The sequence below is a fragment of the Stereum hirsutum genome (assembly GCF_000264905.1).
Source record: "Stereum hirsutum FP-91666 SS1 unplaced genomic scaffold STEHIscaffold_13, whole genome shotgun sequence".
Classification (NCBI taxonomy): Eukaryota; Fungi; Basidiomycota; class Agaricomycetes; order Russulales; family Stereaceae; genus Stereum; species Stereum hirsutum.
Genome location: NW_006763143.1, coordinates 1,133,335 through 1,152,800, shown reverse-complemented (window position 1 = coordinate 1,152,800; position 19,466 = coordinate 1,133,335). Strand labels below are relative to the sequence as shown.

Genomic DNA, 19,466 nt, shown 5'->3' with positions numbered 1-19,466 from the left:
GAGAAACCAGGCGTCGCGCATTTCCGGATAAAGTCGCCACACGCCACACAACCGAATGTTAGGAGAAAGAAAATCAAAGAATTGCTATTGGTCGAGCGTAAAATACAGCTAGAGTTGAGTCTGAGTAATCAAAACATGAAAGACCAAAAATACAAGTCAGCAGCGACAAGAAAGAACAGCGAGACTATAGTTTAGTAAAAGTACATGAGGAGTTTTTGCGGTATATTCAGTCCCAATTCCCTGCAGCCCTAGTCCATTTCACATTCGTATTCCCTCCTCAATCCATCTCCTCCACCTCAATATCCTCATAATCCTCGTCCACATCCATCCCATCTTCCGCGTAATTCCCCTCATGATTCGGAACAATAAGCAGCCTATTCCTCGGTCCATCGAAAGTAACGCGGACGACCTCCCCATCGCGAACTTTGTCTGCCAGGAGCATGACAGAGAGCGGATTGAGCAGTTCGGTCTGGATGGCACGGTTGAGTGGTCGAGCGCCATAGATGGGGGAGTATCCGATGGAGACGAGGTAGTTCTTCGCTTCGTCGTCGATGTTTAGCGTCATCTTGCGGTCGACGAGACGTTGCTGCACCTCGGCCAGACGGATATCGATGATCTTCATCACGTTTCTTCGCGAGAGTGTGCGCTAGTAAAAAGCAAAGGTACAAGTCAGCGACAAATGCCAGATATGAGTAATTGAGCGAAAGGTAGACTTACGAAGATGACGATATCGTCAATACGGTTGATGAACTCCGGCGGGAAATGCACCTGGATAGCGCCCATCACCAGTTCCCTCGTCTCCTTCTTCACCGGCCCTTCGCCCATATCGTTCAAGTACGCCGCTCCCAGATTCGAAGTCATGACGATCACCGTATTCCTAAAGTCGACGACGCGGCCTTGACCATCTGTCAGACGACCGTCGTCGAGGACTTGCAGGAAGAGCGTGACGAACTCCCGGGCGGCCTTCTCGATCTCGTCGATGAGGACGATACAATAGGGTTTGCGGCGAACGTACTCTGTGGAATAGAAGTCAGCGCGAATTCGGAGGACGGAGAGAAGGAACAGAGAGCTAGCTTACCTGTGAGAGCACCACCTTGGTCGTGGCCGACGTATCCAGGTGGAGCACCGATGAGACGGGAAATGGAGTGCTTCTCGGAGTATTCGCTACCATCAATACGAATCATAGCGTCTGGAGAGTCGAAGAGTAAAGTAGCGAGCTAGGACAAAACAAGTCAGCCGACGTTCATCCATAAGGAAAATTCCAAGAAAAAAAGCCACTTACAGTCTTGCTCAGAAGCGTCTTACCCGTACCAGAAGGCCCAGCCATCAAGAAGCTCGCAATAGGACGTTGAGCGTTGCCCAAGCCGCTACGAGACAACCGAATGGCGTTAGCCACGGCCTTCACGGCCTCAGGCTGACCGACGACATTTTCCGCGAGAATCTTCTCCATCCTGAGCAGCTTCTCCTTCTCGGTCGACAGAAGTCTCGTGACAGGGATGGACGTCCAGCGAGAAACGATTTCTGAGATTTGCTCAGGGGTGACGGTATCGCTACCACTACCTCCTTGGGCATCCTCTTCAGCTTTCTTCGCGACAAGCTGGTCGAGTCTCTTCTGAAGATCGGGGATGGCGTAGTAGCGGAGGTCTGAGGCGGTGGCGAGGTCATATCTGCGAAGCTCAAGTCAGTCACAATGTCCAAATGAAAGACAAAAACAAAGAATAAACGCACCTCCTCTCCGCTTCCTCCGCCTTGGCCTTCAACTCGTCAATCTTGCGACGAACCTGGTTAACTTCGTCGCCGCGCGACTTTTCGTTCTCGTACGCCGCGACCATGGGCCGCAACTCTTCTTCGACCTGAGAGATGGCCTTGCGGGCGGTGACGAGACGTTCCTTCGAGGCTTCGTCCTTCTCCCGTTCGAGGGCATGGATTTCGACCTCTAGCTCAAGTTTGCGGCGTTGGAGCTTGTCGATAGCTTCTGGAGCGGTTTCGCGGGTAACACGAACACTATCGAGCAAAAAGAGAGAGAAAAAGTCAGCATCGTGACCGGAAAGGGGTTCGTCCGCAAAGCGACTTACCTTGCACAAGCTTCGTCGACCAAGTCAATGGCGGCATCGGGCAGCCGTCGAGAGGTGAGATACCGGTGCGCGAGTGTGGCGGCAGAGATGAGAGCTCCGTCCAAGATCCTCACTCCATGATGTACTTCGTACTTCTCGCGGATACCTCTTAAGATACTGATCGTCTCCGTGACCGACGGCTCATTGACGATAACCTGCGCGAACCGACGTTCGAGTGCGGCGTCGGTCTCGATGTACTTCCGGTACTCAGCGAGCGTCGTGGCGCCGATACAACGAAGTTTACCACGGGCGAGCAGAGGCTTGAAGAGGTTAGCGGCGTCCATGCCGCCACCTTCTGAGCCCTTGCCGGCCATGATGAGGTGCAGTTCGTCGATGAAGAGGATGACGCCTGGGCCGTCTTCTTCGGAAGATTTCTCGACCTCGTTGAGGACGGCCTTGACACGTTCTTCGTACTCGCCCTTGTACTTCGCGCCGGCCATCAAAGCACCCATATCCTATGATTTCCTGCGTCAGCCATGGTCGGAATATATCGGAAAGTCAAAGAATAAACTCACCAGTGAATATAGACGGGCTATGAGAGAAGCGGGTACGTCGCGGTTGACGATACGTTGTGCGAGACCTTCGGCGATTGACGTCTTTCCGACACCAGGTTCACCAATGAGAACGGGATTGTTTTTCGTCCTGAAAAGTATGGTGTCAGTCATGAACGTATGGATAAAGACGAAGATGTGCTCAAACTCACCTTCTACAAAGAATACGAATGACACGACGGATCTCGTTGTCCCGTCCAATGACAGGGTCGATCTTGCCCTCCTCCGCGAGCGCGGTGAGGTCGACGGCGTACTTGTTCAGTGCGTCGAAGCCCTGCTCCGCCTGTCGACTTTCTACTCTTCTGTTCCCACGAATCTGCTCGATTGCGGTCTTGAGTGCTGCGTCGGTGAGAGAAGCCTCCTTGAGGACAGGGGCTATGGAAGAAGACTTGATGAGGGCAAGGAGGATATGGTCTTGAGCGACGTAGGAGTCGTGCATGGTCTTCGAAAGAGATTGCGCTTCGCGGAGAACTTTGGCGGCTTCAGAGGACAGGGAGACTTCTTCGGGTGCGGGAGATTGTGAGGGTAGGCGAACGATGAGTTTTTGGAGAGCCCGCTTGACGAGAGACTGAAAAGCAGCTAGTCAGTGATACGAAAGGAAAGAGAAGAGGTGTGATGAGACTTACCACATCGCCTCCAGCCTTCTGGATGACAGAAGCGAATAGGGGGGTTTGTGCATGTGAAACACCACCGGGGGCAGCGGTATCTCCTGCACCTTCATTGAGGAGAACGAAGGCAAGATGTGCGGGATATACTAGAGATAATGTTAGTGAATCCATATGATTTAAGGGAGTGGGTAACAAAAAAAACTCACGTTGTGCGTGAGAGTAGTCTTTCGCCAACTGCAACGCAGCTGCGACAGACGCCTGTGCTTTGTCGGTGAAAGCGTCGAGACTGAGAGACATTGTGGTGTTAGTGGGTAAAGTTCGGGAGTGTTGAGTTGTGGATAGGTAGAGTTCGTGAAAGTCGTTGAGTTGTTTGTGTGAGTATGTGTAAGTCTATGCGGATCTTCGGAGGAGGATGAGGTATTATATACACATGAGCAGATGACGAGTTGAAGCGTCGATACCACGACAATGCGCATGACAGAGTTTCGAGAAACAAACAGAGTTCGTCGAGTGTCCAAAAGGGGAAAGTGATGTCACCGACTCGAACGCGCGTGGATTCAGGACCCCTGCATATCCCGAAGGAGGTCCCATCCTGGTGCGACAATTTTTGGCCCAAAAATCAGCCTTTGTCCGATCCGTAGTGCGGACCAAAGGGCCTGGTCGCCCGCGAGGTACCATCGGCGTGCGGACCAAACAGGGCTGCAGATTTCCCGATATCGGTGGCGGCTGAGGCCATTTATTTTCTTTCTCCGACGCCTGACTGCATTGTTTCGAGTTGCATTCCGGCGGACTGTACCTGCTGGGTTGTTTATTTCAACAATATCGAATTTCAGACCATAAATCAGGTTCTTTCGTGATTTTGTCTTTTCGTCGGATCTCGCTGAATGGAGCCCGAGAGTGTCCGAGTCGTCTCTGTTACTCTGTACCTGTGTTAGTCGCTGTTCAGCGTAGTGCACGTGTCTGTTTACTCGGTCTGCCAGATTCTTTCGTTTTCCTCCAACCCGTGCCCTCCTATCGTTAGCAATATCTAAGGTCATCAGGCAGACAAACATCGACGCCGACACCTAAGGCTTTCCCATCACAATGATACCGGTACCTCAGGTAAGTATTAGGTTTGTTTTGGACCTTATGCGAGCGTAAGGGAGAAGTCATTCGAGCCTTGATTGCGATGCGGGGGAAACGGAAATTAGATGCAGTGCCACATTGACTCAGGGTGGCGCTGTGGCGCCACAAGAAAATAATCGCTCGGAAATGGAAGTGGAGGCTAGTGGAGGTCGATTGGGAGCAAATTGAGGGTGTACATCAGTATATGCAGTTCAAAACCGGTTGGAGCAATTTTTGTTGATTTTATATGAATATATGGAAGGAAAAAAATGCGAATTTTGAGGTACCATCCTATCGTGCGGACCAAAAACGAAAATTTTGAGGTCCCATCCCGTTCTGCGGACCAAAATGGTCGAAATTCTGAGGTACCATCGTCATGCGGACTAAAATATACCCAAAATCGTGCGACAAAAAGGGCAAAATCTGGGGATTTCGGATGGGACCTCCTCCGGCATATGCAGGGGTCCTGTGGATTCGCGCGACTTCCAGAATAGGAGCAACGACGTCAAGACCGTTCTGCGGTGTTCTCGAATGACCGTGGCCCTTCTTGCACATTTCTCTGCGCCGCCGGAAAGAGCAGAGAAACATGAGTTTGCCTATATGCAGCGATCCCGCGTAGAAGCAGCGGCAGATGGCAAGTTGAGCACGAAATCGAACATGCACCGTCGCACGGCAACTTCCGGCGCTCAGATCGTCCAGCACAACGGTGGCGGCTCGTGGCACAGCACACGGGCTGCATGCTCTCAACCTCTTACCGTCGCCTCCGTCTATCTGCGCACCTCAATAACGACGGCGACATTCTACAGATATCCACTCTCTATATTTTCCTTGATTGAGCACTTTTGTAGGCCCTCGCCATGAGTGGCTCCATTTCTATTGCGGTCGGCATCGTCGTAGGCCTAATTGCATCGTGTGTGCAATCCCTCGGGATGACTGTTCAACGAAAGAGCCATCTTCTGAACCAAGCTCTTCCGGAGGAGTTACAGAAAGCTGATTATAGGCGGCCGTATGTTCACTCTCACTAGTTTCGAACATCCTTGGTCGCTCACCTAACATCGCATCATTCAGACTCTGGCTTCTTGGTTTTGGTTTGTCTCGCCCATGTTCTTGCCCTCTGAATGCCTCATAACGTCCTTGCCACCTCAATATAGCTATATTCTTCTTCTCTAATATCCTTGGGTCTATCTTTCAAATTGCCTCCCTTCCCGTCGTCATTCTTGCACCCCTTGGTGCCGTCTCTCTCCTCTGGAACGCCTTCTTTGCACGTCTTCTTCTCGGCGATGTGTTCTCTCCATGGATGCTCATCGGCACAATTCTCATTGCTGGCGGCGCTGTCATGATCGGCTACTTTGGCATAGTGCCTGAACCAAATCATTCCCTGGACGATCTACTCGCTCTTTTCAACCGTCCAGCCTTCATCGCATACTTCTCCTTACTCGGACTCGCTGTTGTCATATGTCTAGTGATTGTGAGTTGTCTGTGCTGCTCTAGCCGTATCTTTACGTCGCTCAACTCAATCCACTAGACTCACATCGCCGAATTTTCGTATTATCGCCACCTCCGCGCCCTCGCAATTACCGCACCCCCATCACCCCTCCTTGTCTCCACCTCTTCCATGAATGAGATGACCACAGAACGGACGCCCCTATTGGACCGCAAGCCACCGTCATCATCTGCTGCCTCCATTATATCCGCCAATGGGGTGATCATCCCCGCATCGCGTACCCCTCTGTTCCTCTCTATATCCTACTCCTCCGCTTCCGGCCTCCTGTCCGGCATGTGTCTCCTTTTCGCCAAATCCGGCGTCGAATTGCTTCTGCTCACTATCGGAGGTGACAATCAGTTCGTGCGTTGGCAGACTTGGATGTTGTTGCTCGGGCTCGTCGCTTTTGCACTTTTGCAGTTATGGTACCTCCACAAGGCTCTCAAACTAGCAAATCCCACCATCGTTTGTCCACGTGCGTACACATCCTTCATACATACCACCAAATCAAGCAGGCCACTGACTCCGTTTACCTTCTTTCAACAAAAGTCGCATTCTGTTTCTATAATTTATCCTCGATCGTCAACGGCCTGGTCTATTTCGATCAAGTCTCTCTCCTCCCAACCAGCCATCTCCTTCTCGTCATTCTCGGCATCGCTATCCTCCTCGGTGGTGTCTGGGTCGTCAGTTTCCATGCAGGCCCCGGCGTTGACGTCGGTTCATGGAACGAAGAAGATGAGGAGGACGCGCTCGGACTCGACGTCGAGGGCGGAAGCCCGATGGGAATACTAGATTCCCTCATCGTCGAGGAGCCGCTCTCTGATGACCTCGAAGACTTGCGGACACCGACATATGCGGATAATATCACGGACTATGGTACCGGTACAGATGGCGCAGGTACAGGTACAGGCAGAGGTCGAGGAAAGCCACTCCGTCCACTCGCAATCGACCGTCAAACAGCATCCGAATCCCAAGTCCATCCTCCACACTCGCCAACTCAATCCCCCACATCTCCAACGACCGGCGGTACAGTTCCGTCGAGGAGCATGCTCTCGCCCACAAGATCGAGACGAAGAAGAACTTCCGTTATGAGCCCCGGGACGGAGCACGGGACGTTAGCGCCCCCTCCTGCGCCTGGGTTCTCGATTGGACTGTCGCCTGTGAGTCCGGGGTTCACGTTGATGCCGAGGGAGAGGCGAAAGAGGGTGGTTAGCGGGAGTTCGGGGGGTATGGGGACTGGATTGGGGATTTCGAGTACTAATGGGGCGGGGACGATAGGCGGTGGGTCGGAGTTTGTGCATGGGAGGGGGAGAGTCGGGAGGGGTGAGGAGAGTGGACACGAGGGAGAGGCGCCGAGGATGAGGAGGACGGTTAGTGAGGGGGATGTGAATGGGAGGGAGGCGGGTGAGGGTGAGGGGAGGGATGGAGTTGATGTTGAGCGGGGAGGGGAGGGAGGGGAGGGAGAGACGGATGGGTTGTTGCAGGGAGAGCGAGGGCAGAGGAGAGGGAAGAAGGGGATGTGGGGGTGGTTGAGGGGGGCTGTGCGTCGCGAGTGAGGCAGGGCGCATCATGTATAGATGTGTGGGCGTGTTAATAGTGACTGGGCCGATGGATTGGAGTCGGCGATGGTCAGGTTAGATAGTATCATAGACCATCGGACTCATGTCTTGAGCGAGCATACCACAATCTCTTGTATCTATTCGACAGACATATACTAGCTGGCCGTGATTTTTATTAGTATAATGTGTAATCGGTCCTGTGCGGATTGCGATCGGCTTCGCGCTCATCATGAGACTGCACGGGGAAAAGTGCCATATCTGCTATATTCGTCGAAGGCGGCAACGTAGTATCGACGAATGTTGAAAACGCCACCTGGGGCAAAGCATGGTGATATTGAGCAGTGAAATATCATAAAGAGAGCGTCGAATATCAGTCCGATCCCTCTTCCACCTCTTCTTTACTGTCCCCCTTCTTCTCATCTTTCCCTTTCCGCCTCTTACTGGCAGCCACCATATCTCTAAATGCCACGCATGAACAGGTCAGTCGCTGTATATCCACCCATAATATAAATATAAGGAAGTAACGAAAGCTTGACCCACCGCTTCTTGATCGCCTCGCTCCGCCCTATCCTCCTGGCCGGATTGACGGCCTCCGCGCGCTGTACCTTGCCCATCTGCTTTCGCTTCATTTTGGAAGGTTTGGGGAGCTTGAGGATCCACTCGGGGACTGAGGAACCAGATTGGAGGAGGACGTTGGCGATTCTAGTGGAGAGGATGATTAGGCGATGGTGAGCAGAAGAAGAAGAGAACTCAGTTGACGTGTGATACGCACGGTTTCAGGAAGGGTGCATCGTCGTTCGTGAAATATGTTATTGCCTTTCCTTCACGCCCTGCTCTTCCCGTTCGACCTGCACGATCAAGCGGAACCATGAGTTAAAGGTGTTTCATCGTTCAGACAATAGCCACTGAAGCAAGCATTGTACGCACCAACTCTGTGCACATAACTCTGCACACTCCGCGGAAAATCGTAATTCACGACCTCCCGTACCCCTTTGAAATCCATACCTCTCGCCATGACCTCGGTAGTCACCATAACCCAACTCTCACCCTTTCTCATTCGACCGACCGCGTCTTCCCTCTCTTTTCTGCTCATACCGGCGTGGAGAACGTCGACGTTGGGGACACTGGAGATGACGAGTTCTTCGGCGAGGGAGGAAGCTCTGGGTTGTGAGGAAACGAAGATGAGGAGGGGTGGGTTGTATGGTTGGGAGAGATAGGTGAGGAGTGTGGGAAGTTTTGAGGCATCGTCGGCGACGTAGGTAAGGGATTGAGAGATCAGTGGAAGGGGGGTATCTCTGTACAACGGTAGTATTCATCAGTGCGTAGTAGGGGACGGACAATGAGATGGGAAACGACGCACTTGAGACCGACAACGACGCGAATGGGATCGTTGAGCATGCCCATGGCAACTTTTTCTGCAGATGCAGGGAGGGTGGCGCTGAAGACGGCCTTTTGAATTTTTGGATGTGTGCAAGCAGCGATGACTTCTTGAACTTGGTCTAGGAACTCCGCGTCGAGCATTCGATCTGCTTCGTCCAATACGAGATGACGAACACTATGAAAATGGTACTAAGCAGCAGTTCAGTCGTTGTAGAGGATGAAATGTACATACTTGTTGAGCTCGAGGTCTCCGGACTGCAGAGACGTGACCAGTCGCAGGGGAGTACTGATGATAACGTCTGGTAGGAGTCAACATTGGGCCACACTTTCGCAGAGCAGAACAAAGACTCACCAACTTTAGACCGCACATTCTTGTCGGCCAGGGTCGCTGCTGTGGCCTTACTGAATAACACGATTCTCCACTTTCGCTTCTGTGCCAGCTTCAAGCACTCGTTGTGGATCTGGTGTGCGAGTTCGCGCGTGGGTGCAAGGATCACGGCTCGTACACCGGAACCAGCCTCTGATGAAGAGCTGGAGGATGGAGAGCCGAGTTGGGACATGAGGGGTAGGAGGTAGGATAGGGTTTTACCGGTTCCTGTGGGTGATATCGCGGCGAGGTCGCGAGACTGGACGAAGTAAGGAAAAGGTAAGGTGAAAGAGCAAAGCAAAGAAGTAAAAGAAGACGAACCTCCATCAGAATGGGTATGCCATGAGACTGAATACCCGTAGGATATTGATATCCGTACTCTGCGATGTTTGACACTATGAGAGGGGGTATGTGGTAGCGCTTGGCCAAGTCTTCAAAAGTATCTGCCGCTGCAGGGACGTTGGATCCTTTCGCCGTAACGCGTTGTTTAGGCCGCAACGGAGCATCATCGTGGTCTTCCTTGTCCTCCTCGTCATCTTCCTCGTCTTCATCATCGTCCTCATCGTCCTCTTCCTCGCTGTCCTCACTCGTCTTCCGTTTCTTCCCCATCCTCACACTCGACTCAGCCTCTCCTGATGCACTAGCAGCTTTGCGTTTCGTACCAGAACCACCCTTGGCGTACTTGAAAAAGTCGAGCTCTGCCGGGAGTTCACCCTCTGCTGACGTCTTGACGGCTTTCGATCCACCCTTGGGTTTCGTGGTCTGTGGGAGCCAATTGTATCGTCAATATAATTGATCAAAAGGCTCGATCTATACATACACTGTTAAACAGATCGACATCCTTCTTGAAGCGTTTTTTGTCGAACTGTACACCTCCACGAGAGAGGAGGTGGAAGGCCTGCATGCTAGTGTGGCGTCTGAGGTGTAGTGATGGTGAAAAGATACGAAAAAACTTGAAGCAATGGGTCAATCTAGAAACCAACACTCGAAAGACTATACAGCAGCAGTGTCGAGTGAGTACGTCTTCGACAGTGAAGATGCAGGCAGACGTACCTTGCGTTCTCGCCACACGACAGGCGCAAAAGTGGGCCGAAAACAGAGTGAATTTCCAATGGCCCGCAGGAGACAAACGAGATCCACGTGGTCCGAACAGTTCCGTCGGCTCTGGATTCGGATAGGCGCCCGCTTTGTACTCGTCGTCAACATCCTTGTAGACCTGTGTGGACTCAACAATAACAGCTTGGTTGCGAAGCAAAGCCAGGATAATCTCTGTAACGTAGCCTATTGTTATCCCACACGCGATTAGGTTGCTCAGGCCCTACTACAGACTGCTTACAGGATTCAAACAGGATTCATCTTAAGAACTAGTAGCAGAACGCTGATGCTCTCACAGGGCTTTCTGAGTCGTAACCCAATGAGCTCGAATGTCCTGATATGCACTCGTCATGGCCCTCATGCGTGAATCGATAATCTATCATGTCTGTTTGTCTTTCTGTGAATTGACGATGCTTACTTAATAGTGTTGTTTGTCACTGTTTCCGGTCCCAGTGGCTGTGCAGTGTCAAAGCACCAGGTGGCGTTTGTTCTCGTTTGGGAAAACAATGACACTAAGGTACAAAAGGGCCCTCGCACTCGAATCCTTCCTTTCTCTCGAACCGCCATCATCTCACGACTCACCTCGAACACAACCTTGCCCACTTGCACCCACCACCCCATTTAGCTCAGACGGCCACCATGCAGTGGCTTGTCACTCTATACTGCGCCATAATGGGCGCAGTGCAACTATACACGAACCTTCCTGTGGGGTGCAACTCCCGCTGCTCGCCGCTCATCTCTTGCAACATCTTCGGACACAAACCCATCACCGGTTCTAATACGCCACTCCTCCTCGATGCCGCGCCCATTCGGATCCCTATCTATCTCTCGGTGGCGCCAACCGCCCTTGACTTCGTCGCGACACCCCGGACAGAATCAGTGACACCAACATCTTTCGACCGCGTCATATACATTATTCACCCTCTGTCTGACGATGCTGACGCAGAGTGGACCATGTCGTCCTCTGATGATCAATGGGTGCGTTATTCCTTAAATCATCTTCTACGAAGTGTCGTTCTGACCTTGGTGATGCTGACTCACCAGCGCCACCCTGCTATTGACATCCAAGCCCCAAAACTTCCCGACACCATCGCCACCACCCTCCTGCCTTATATCGCGATGGTCCTCTTCGCTGTGCTGCCCCGCCCTCATGGAGGTCCGTCGATGGTACGTCTGGTTCATATCGTCCTCGCCGTGTCATGACACACAAATAATATCTTCTCTTATCAGCTGGACGTGATTCTCCGGGCGGTATATCGAGTCACAGATACTCTACCACGTGGCCCTGACTGCCCGCAAGAAGACAAAGGGAACGGGCCTATCGTCAATGGTTGCGCATATGTCGCTGTAGACGTGCCGCTGCCCGACGACGACGACGACGACGACGACATGACTGAGGATTGGGACTTCATCTTCAATGGTTGGGCGGATGTCGCTGTCTACGTGCCGGTCCCCGACGACGACAATGATTTGGCCGAGGATCCAGGCTCCATCACCTTCGGTTGCGTGGATGTCGCTGTCAATGTGCCGCTCCCTGAAGACGACGACGGTTTGACCGAGGATTCGGACTCCATCATCAATGGTTGCGCGGTTTTCGCTGTCAACGTCCCGCTGCCCGACGACGATGATGATTTGACTGAGGATATAGACTCTATCGCCTTCGACACCTCCCTCGAGCCATCCACCGTCCCGATTGTTCTCGATGTCACAGAGCCCAATCCGATCTCCTTTCACTCGGCTGCCCCTCACTGTCCATCGAATTCTCCGAAACATGCCAAGCCGTGCAATGTCAGTGCGCTCTCGGATACTCTTTCGTCGTCATCGTCATCGTCAGTCCCGTCGGTGTCCGCCCATATCACTCTGATAAGCGTCCCCGAGACTCCTGCTGTCCACAGCGAAGGCGGGAGCGTGGCTTCAGACCAAGTGCCCTCCCCTGCTCATTCTGTTGTGTCCCCGCCTCTGGCACCGCTTCAAGCTCGTATGCGGCTTCGTTCCCTGTCAACGTCTGCGGCGGACAGCCCTGACATATACCGACGAGACGATGCGATCGCCAAATTCGTGAGCCGTGCTCCGCGCAAGGCTCCTGCCCTGAGCCCTCCGTCTACCTCACCTCCTGTTCGGAGCCGACAACGCTCGCGGTCGATCGACAGCTATGGTATCCGTCGAACAGGAGGTTCTTCCTCAGCTGCTCCCCGTCGACGCTCCTCATCGGTATCTGCTGTGCGCACCAGAGATGCACGGAATCTGGCCTTGTACACCATCGAAATCCCTGCGTTCGTAGACGAAGGCTCCTCGGATCACACAGTCACTCCGACCTCTTCGACAATCATTCCCGAACAACCTCGCAAAACGGCCCCCCCACGTCAACCTCCTAAGCGAAAGCAGGTCTGTTGCCGAACTGAGGTGGATACAACGTCCCTACCTACTGTATCCCCGGAGGCTCGTCTGGAGTGGTTTAATGAACGTCGTCGTGCCGGTTTCGACGAGAATGCTGTGACTCCGGAAGATCCCCAGACCATCTATCACGACAGGCTCGGGCTCTGTGCGTGGCTCACCTACACGACCTGTATCCGTTCTTCCGGCGGAGCGTGCCCACATCGACATATCCCTCAATCCGTGGCTGGGTGTGCTCCTGCTCCTCAGAGATGCCCACTCCATCGACCGCCGAACTACGTCTGTGAGAGATTTATGGAGGACGGGGATCGGAAGTGCCCGATGCATCACTGTGATTCGACGGAAGACCTGTGGACGGCATGGAATAAATGGATTTATATGGTTAATGAATCTGAACAGAATCCGGACGGTTTTGGTGAGTGTTTTACCTTGTGTTCCGTGTGTTTAAGTTACTAATTGCTTCTGCGAATATTATAGACTGGTTAGATGGGGCGCCTCCATTGTATTTGGCCGACATCATCGTCGCATCACAGCCGGCATCTTCCTCGGACATTAGCAAGCCAGAGCCCATAGCTGGTACGTCCTCATAAGCACGCAGTCCACTACGACGATATCTAACCAATCCTATTGTCACAGAACCCGTTGTCAACGTCCCTAGGTCCACAAGTCCACAGTCCCAAATTACTCCCGACTCGTCCTCCCATGCCTCAACGTCGTCCGTGCATGCCTCAACATCATCCGCGCATGCCTCAACGTCATCCGCGCATGCCTCAACGTCGTCCGCTCCCGTGTCCTCGACTCCTCTGGTCTCGTCAAGGCCGCATCGTAACCGGCGTCCTCGACAGGAAGACAGGAGGGCACCTCCTAGAGAAAACGATGTCTGGAGTCATGATCGATTCGGCGAAGACGGTGAGCCACAAGTGCCACATGGCCGACTTGGAGGACCTGCCAAAGGTCGTGGCCGTTCAGGTGGTCGTGGACGGAAACCACGGAAGTAGATGGGCTCTGGCGTTTTCGTCTCATCTCTTATATTTCCTTTTTTCATGTTTTGATTTTGCTTTCTCGTCTAAGTATATGCTATCATCATCTCATTTTGCTTATGTCTTGCTCGCCGCTTCCCTTTTTATATTGCTTGTTCTCATTTATGCTCTCATCTATATCTTGCTTGCTTTCTCATTTTATCTCCTTCATCATTATGCTTCATTTCCTTTCTTTAAGTTCTACATCGAACCCGTTCACAATACCATCCACCACCCTATCTATCCACCCACAGCCAACCTCCACAATGCCCAAAGACTGCGCTGGGCCTGTCGCGCAGCGACGGTACGACTCCGTTTCTCATTCGAACCAGAGCTTCGTTCACCGTTACCTACCCTTACCCACATCACTGCATCCACTAGCTACTTACACCTCGAGTACGCTTCAGATAGGCTAGCAGTAGACTACATCCCTGAGCGTCGTCGGGGCTGTGCGACGCATGTTTCGGGTTCACACTTCACCTTTATCGTACATACTTTGACTTCGAAACCTATACAATATCCTGAATGAGACTCTGTTCGGAATCGGGATAGATCGTTCTCCGTGGATGGTTGAGGGGCAAGTACCAAGGTATTGTGGCGTGTGTGGCCCAAGTTCTTCAACGTCTGTTGTTTGGTTTCTGATGCTCCAGGGGCGAGACCATTGCGATTGGAGGATCGATTTACGGTTCAATAGTACATTGCCTGTACAATAGAAATATAATAAAAATTGGATTGATAAAGACAAGGACATGACATCCGGAGAAGCGATGTAGCAAGGACGATCGGCCTCGGGAGTGAGAAGGTAGAACGAAATGGTGATGGTGAAAGCAAGAGTGCATTGGATAGATAGAGTAGATCTATAGATCTATGGGAGGTCCGCTGTCTAGTCGTGGCGTGCCATTGATGCGTGGTGGTACTGGGCGTGCGTCGTGCGGTCAGTGCGAGCAAAGCGTTTCGAAGAGGCATGTGCAAGGCAGAGGCCCGGATTGAGTGCGGGGACAAGCTGCTCATGAAGTCAGGGTGCTCCATCCCTTTTTAAGTTGCTGGAGAGGTATGGGTTCAAATGTCAGAAGGATTTGATACAGCACCAGAATCCGCAGTGTTGAGTAGGAGAGCGATACGAAGATATGCGGATCCTGCGGAGAACAGTACGCACCTCGAAGAAGACGAAGAGAAGGACGGTGTTAGGTCCTAGCCGGACGAATGCAGGTGTCCAGCCTTTGAACAGAAATCGTGGGCCTTCTTTCTGTAGTGAATGCGTGAAGATCTCAATGGGACTCGCCCCTCCACTCTGCAAACACGATAGAGCTTATGAGCCAAGATGCCGCATAGCCAGCGTAAAGGAAAGAAAACGTTACCTGTGACATTATTCGTGATCTCATCACATCGGCGGGTGCGCAAACGGCTGTGATGAAGGTTTGGTAAATGCTAAATTGACTGAGGAACCGTGGTGAAGAGAGACGCACTGGTGGCCACTGTCCCAGCCAAGCAGCTTGCTAATGTGTGAAGCAGGAGGTTATCTCGTATCTCGTAGTCAATGACTGGTATACGCGACCCTAGGAGAGAAGACTTGAACAGGTCGTAGCTGTGGTAGCGATAACTGTTATTGAAAGCCGCAACAGTCGCTGTGTTGATCAACTTACGAGCATACTTGCGAGCCCTGCGCAACGTCAGCTCATGAAGTACATTATATCAGCGAAAACGACCTACGTTCATAAGGATAGCACGAAACTAGGTATGCTATATGAGAAGATTGCTCGAGAATGGACCACTGAAAAACGGCGTACCGTATTGGTCCCTACGCCTTTAAAAAGCCCGCCTAAACCTTCGCTCCGGACAAGGCTTACGAGTCCAGTCAAAGCATTCGAATAATTGAACCTCTGTTCTGGGGGCCGAAGGGTGTCACTCGTCATTCGCACCAATAAAACATCTGCAATATCGGCAGATGAGTTCAGATTCCGCAGTCGGCGCCCACATCTTCGACGAGGTGTTTCCCACAGAGCATGGGGGCTTACCTGCCGGGTTGCCTGCCACACCTCCGATACCACCTGCTGCCATTGCACCTAACAGTAGTTTGCCGGTCGAGGGTCGTCCGTCTCGAGAGAGATGCGCCTTCACTTTTTCGTATGCTCCTATGCGGACGAGGGAGTATGACATTTGTCGGAGGATGGAAGCACTGATGCCTGTGTAGATGCTGCGAAACCCAGACTCTACGATTGTGGCTCGGAGGATGGTGATAGTGTTCGGTTTGACGCCAGGCTGATGTTTCAGCGTCTGCATTCGCCTAGAAAATATGGGCGTGAGGAGGAGTAGGACGTCTGAACGCCGTAGAAACGTACACTTTGGCCAAGTCTAATGGGTGTGTACAGCATGCTGCCACTACATGAAAGATGGATTGAGCAGGGAAGCGGCATGCCAAGTAAAAATACGCACTGGAAGCAGCAACACCTTATATTTGTGGATACTCATGATCAGTGACGGGTCTCCTACCCAAACCGAGTAAGAGAGGTGGGCTGACCTCCGAGCCTTCGCCAAGATGAGGTCAGTCGCGGACCGTAGCTCGCACGTAAAGGAAGTACTCACCAGAACGGATACGACGTCGACGTCGACTTCGGCATGTTGCACTGTACAGTCAGTCGAGGAACGAGAGAGTAAAGAGTGTGTGTTTCAGACCGCCCAATCGCAAGGGACTCATATAAGATATTTGTAGTATAAGAGAACAGCAAACGCGGCGGTCCGGCATTCCAGGTGCGATACGCGCTGGTCGGTATGTGTCGGCCGAGTATGCTTTTCTCTATTTTCGTCGGACATGCGGAAAGTGAGCGTCTTGCTCTTTGCACTTGATCCAAAAGATGATTGTTGTCAGAGAAAGAACGAATTTATTCGATGAATTTCCTGGTGAGCGGGGACAGAGAGGGTTGTGGGACGGGCCGGGCGGCGGATCCGTGCGTGGCCGAAGACGCGGTGTTGGCCGGGTGGCGCTGTTGTTTGTCGCGCGCGTCGCTTTGGCGTCGTGTCGCTCTTGCTCCTCACCTCCATCACACCCTCGCCCTCTCCTTTTCATACTCTCTCATCTTCCTTTATCTTCAACATGAGCTCTCACGACAACGAGGAACTTATCGACTACGAGGACGAGCAGGATGTCGTCCCCAATGGCGCAGCGGCTCCGGCCTCTAATGGCGCGGCAGTCACGGCCGCGGATGGTGACGACAAGGACAAAAAGAACTTCTCCGGCATCCACAGCACTGGCTTCAGGTGGGCGCATAAATATATGGCTTTTTCGATGCTTTCGGCGGGCTCAACATGTTCTTGTGTGTTGTAGGGACTTTCTGTTGAAGCCCGAATTGTTGCGCGCGATCAGCGATCTGGGTTTTGAACACCCCTCTGAAGGTACGCGTCTCCTCGATCCTCCCTCAAATTCAGGTCCAGTGGCCTTGAGTGTGAAAGGGTCCCCACGAACGGCGCGTAAAAGCGCCGGAGCAGGTTATGTCCTGCCTTGAGCTGCGAGTCGTAGGCAGTCGAGTCGTGGGGAACTCCTCTGCAAAAGCCTCTCCTTCCTAATTGGGCGCAGAGCCACTGTACCCGAATTTGTGGCCCATCTGTATACCTCGACTATAGTTCTGACCCCCATCCTTTTACAGTTCAACAAGAATGTATTCCTCAAGCCGTTCTTGGAATGGATGTACTGTGTCAGGCAAAATCCGGTCACGGTAAAACCGCCGTTTTCGTACTGGCGACTCTCCAGCAACTCGAGCCTGTGAATGGCGAGGTCTCTGTCATCGTCCTCTGTCACACTCGCGAACTGGCCTTCCAGATCAAGAACGAGTACACCCGCTTCGCCAAATACATGCCAGATGTCCGCGTCGTCACTTTCTTCGGTGGAACTCCCGTCTCCAAGGATGCCGAACTTCTCAGAGACAAGACCAAGTGCCCCCACATCGTGGTAGCGACTCCCGGCCGTCTTAACGCTCTCGTGAGGGACAAGGTTATGGACGCCAAAAACGTGAAGCACTTCGTTCTGGACGAATGCGACAAAATGCTTGAACAGCTTGGTTAGTCATCCGAGTTACCGAATTAGCCTCTCCTCGACCATCCCACATCCCTCCTTTGATGTTCGTTGCATCTCTTCGGCCGGCTGGTCGCGTGTTCGTCCGCCCGCCCATTTTTCCGCCTTTGTTCTCTTCGTTGCATCCGTGTCCCGGGCACGTTCGTATTCGATCAGGAAGCGGTCGCTGGAACTTGAGACGATGTTGTCGATTAGAGCGGTGTTTGGCAGGGAGCTTTGTTCAGGAGGACGTTGGCGGCACGCGGTGGGAAAGGTGTTATGGGTCGGCCATTCGAGCAAGTCCAAAGATGCTGCGTTGCGTTTTCGATGAAGACAACGGTAGCAAGCTCCCGGACGGCGCTCGATTCCAGTCTCTTACCCTCTTCTGCGTTCGACCACGCCCTTGCGGCACTTTGCCTCTGGACTCCGGTTTCATGTGCTGCCGCTGCTCTTCTTTTCTTCACAATATTCCTCATGCATTTGTCGTCGACGTTGTTTTCTCACCTCGCCATCATTCGTCCATCACTAGATATGCGTCGTGATGTCCAAGATATCTTCCGGTCGACCCCTCACCACAAGCAAGTCATGATGTTCAGCGCGACTTTGGCCAAAGAAATCAGGGCGACCTGCAAAAAGTTCATGGCTAACGTGAGTGTTGTTGCTTAGCTCGTTTCTTCGTCTGCTCATCTATTTTCTTCTTGTGCTACAGCCATTGGAGATTTTCGTCGATGATGAGACGAAGTTGACGCTGCACGGTCTGCAGCAACACTTCGTCAAGTTGGAGGAGGTCGGGAAGAACAGGAAATTGAACGAGCTCCTTGATACTCTTGAGTTCAACCAGGTATGTCTCTCACTTATCTCAGAATCAATGCAGTCTGTTGACAGTTTATTTCAGGTCGTCATCTTCGTGAAATCTGTTGCGAGAGCGATCGAGTTGGACAAGCTGCTCGTTTCGTGTAATTTCCCCAGTATCAGTATTCACTCCGGCCTTGCACAAGAGGAGCGGTACGTTTTTACTCTGGACGTCGGCCTGGAGGCCTTAAACTGATGCAATCTTTGGAATCATAGTATAAGCCGCTACCAGGCGTTCAAGGCGTTTGAGAAGCGTATCCTTGTTGCCACCGATATTTTTGGGCGTGGTATCGATGTTGAGCGTGTCAACATCGTCGTCAATTACGACTGCCCCCCGGATGCGGACAGCTATCTTCATCGTGTGGGGTAAGTGCCATCTCCGTTCGAGCCGTGTATTCCCTGATTGACCGAGTTCTCTTTTTTCAGTCGTGCTGGACGATTTGGAACGAAGGGTCTCGCCATCACTTTCCAGTCATCGGAGGCGGACCAGCAGGTGATGGCGACCATCCAGTCTCGGTTCGAAGTTGCGATCCCTGAGCTTCCCGAGCACATCGATCCTGCTAGCTACAGTGAGTGTTATTCCATCGTTCGCGTGCACAAGTTGTTTCTGTAATGCTGACAACTTCTCCTCCGTGCAGTGACTTCTTAATCGCTTTTTTTCCACCTCGTTATTGTTCTCTTCCGAGTCTGCTGTCGTATACACTGTCATCCCGTTTTAGCCTACCCCATGCCACTGTCTTCTGTGCCGTTGTTACTTGCCCCATCGTCAGCGCCCCTTGAAAACGTGTAATCATATTTTTCCGCCTCTCGTTACCGACGATAATGATGAATGGACTGTGTGGGAGCTGGCTTTCCTTGCCATGAAACCGTCTTACCGTGCGAGATGTTGATTTGA

General features: G+C 52.3%; 6 protein-coding genes across 6 annotated transcripts; 3 read left to right on the top strand and 3 right to left on the bottom strand.

The window, feature by feature from the left end:
- Positions 1-67: 67 nt before the first annotated feature.
- Positions 68-3,636, bottom strand: STEHIDRAFT_101770 (uncharacterized protein). The gene is made up of 10 exons (XM_007307543.1): positions 3,480-3,636; positions 3,292-3,419; positions 2,818-3,233; positions 2,630-2,756; positions 2,076-2,569; positions 1,729-2,004; positions 1,283-1,667; positions 1,079-1,217; positions 718-1,016; positions 68-646 (listed from the first exon to the last, which is right to left on the bottom strand). Exons 1-10 carry the CDS (start codon positions 3,568-3,570, stop codon positions 278-280), a joined length of 2,724 nt encoding a protein of 907 aa, XP_007307605.1. The 5' UTR covers positions 3,571-3,636; the 3' UTR covers positions 68-277.
- Positions 3,637-5,085: 1,449 nt separating this feature from the next.
- STEHIDRAFT_170767 (uncharacterized protein) lies at positions 5,086-7,583 on the top strand. The gene is made up of 5 exons (XM_007307542.1): positions 5,086-5,383; positions 5,446-5,465; positions 5,529-5,845; positions 5,903-6,335; positions 6,410-7,583. Exons 1-5 carry the CDS (start codon positions 5,235-5,237, stop codon positions 7,414-7,416), a joined length of 1,926 nt encoding a protein of 641 aa, XP_007307604.1. The 5' UTR covers positions 5,086-5,234; the 3' UTR covers positions 7,417-7,583.
- A 112-nt stretch (positions 7,584-7,695) lies between these two features.
- Positions 7,696-10,231, bottom strand: STEHIDRAFT_101767 (P-loop containing nucleoside triphosphate hydrolase protein). Its single transcript, XM_007307541.1, has 10 exons — positions 10,220-10,231; positions 9,987-10,159; positions 9,488-9,928; positions 9,152-9,425; positions 9,032-9,098; positions 8,780-8,974; positions 8,347-8,714; positions 8,192-8,267; positions 7,960-8,121; positions 7,696-7,877 (listed from the first exon to the last, which is right to left on the bottom strand). The coding sequence occupies exons 2-10, from the start codon at positions 10,068-10,070 to the stop codon at positions 7,790-7,792; spliced, it is 1,755 nt and encodes a 584-aa protein (XP_007307603.1). The 5' UTR covers positions 10,071-10,159; positions 10,220-10,231; the 3' UTR covers positions 7,696-7,789.
- A 2,693-nt stretch (positions 10,232-12,924) lies between these two features.
- Positions 12,925-13,768, top strand: STEHIDRAFT_123916 (uncharacterized protein). Its single transcript, XM_007307540.1, has 3 exons — positions 12,925-13,070; positions 13,133-13,231; positions 13,292-13,768. Exons 1-3 carry the CDS (start codon positions 12,977-12,979, stop codon positions 13,651-13,653), a joined length of 555 nt encoding a protein of 184 aa, XP_007307602.1. The 5' UTR covers positions 12,925-12,976; the 3' UTR covers positions 13,654-13,768.
- Positions 13,769-14,343: 575 nt separating this feature from the next.
- STEHIDRAFT_123915 (dicarboxylic acid transporter) lies at positions 14,344-16,469 on the bottom strand. Its single transcript, XM_007307539.1, has 12 exons — positions 16,258-16,469; positions 16,193-16,200; positions 16,108-16,122; positions 16,014-16,053; positions 15,690-15,958; positions 15,462-15,604; positions 15,385-15,405; positions 15,318-15,334; positions 15,141-15,259; positions 15,033-15,079; positions 14,831-14,965; positions 14,344-14,717 (listed from the first exon to the last, which is right to left on the bottom strand). Exons 1-12 carry the CDS (start codon positions 16,290-16,292, stop codon positions 14,682-14,684), a joined length of 885 nt encoding a protein of 294 aa, XP_007307601.1. The 5' UTR covers positions 16,293-16,469; the 3' UTR covers positions 14,344-14,681.
- A 296-nt stretch (positions 16,470-16,765) lies between these two features.
- Positions 16,766-19,220, top strand: STEHIDRAFT_160081 (P-loop containing nucleoside triphosphate hydrolase protein; the record flags this gene model as incomplete). The annotated part of the gene is made up of 9 exons (XM_007307538.1): positions 16,766-16,929; positions 16,997-17,064; positions 17,316-17,726; positions 18,249-18,367; positions 18,429-18,560; positions 18,615-18,724; positions 18,788-18,937; positions 18,998-19,140; positions 19,210-19,220. 9 exons carry the CDS (start codon positions 16,766-16,768, stop codon positions 19,218-19,220), a joined length of 1,308 nt encoding a protein of 435 aa, XP_007307600.1.
- Positions 19,221-19,466: the final 246 nt, after the last annotated feature.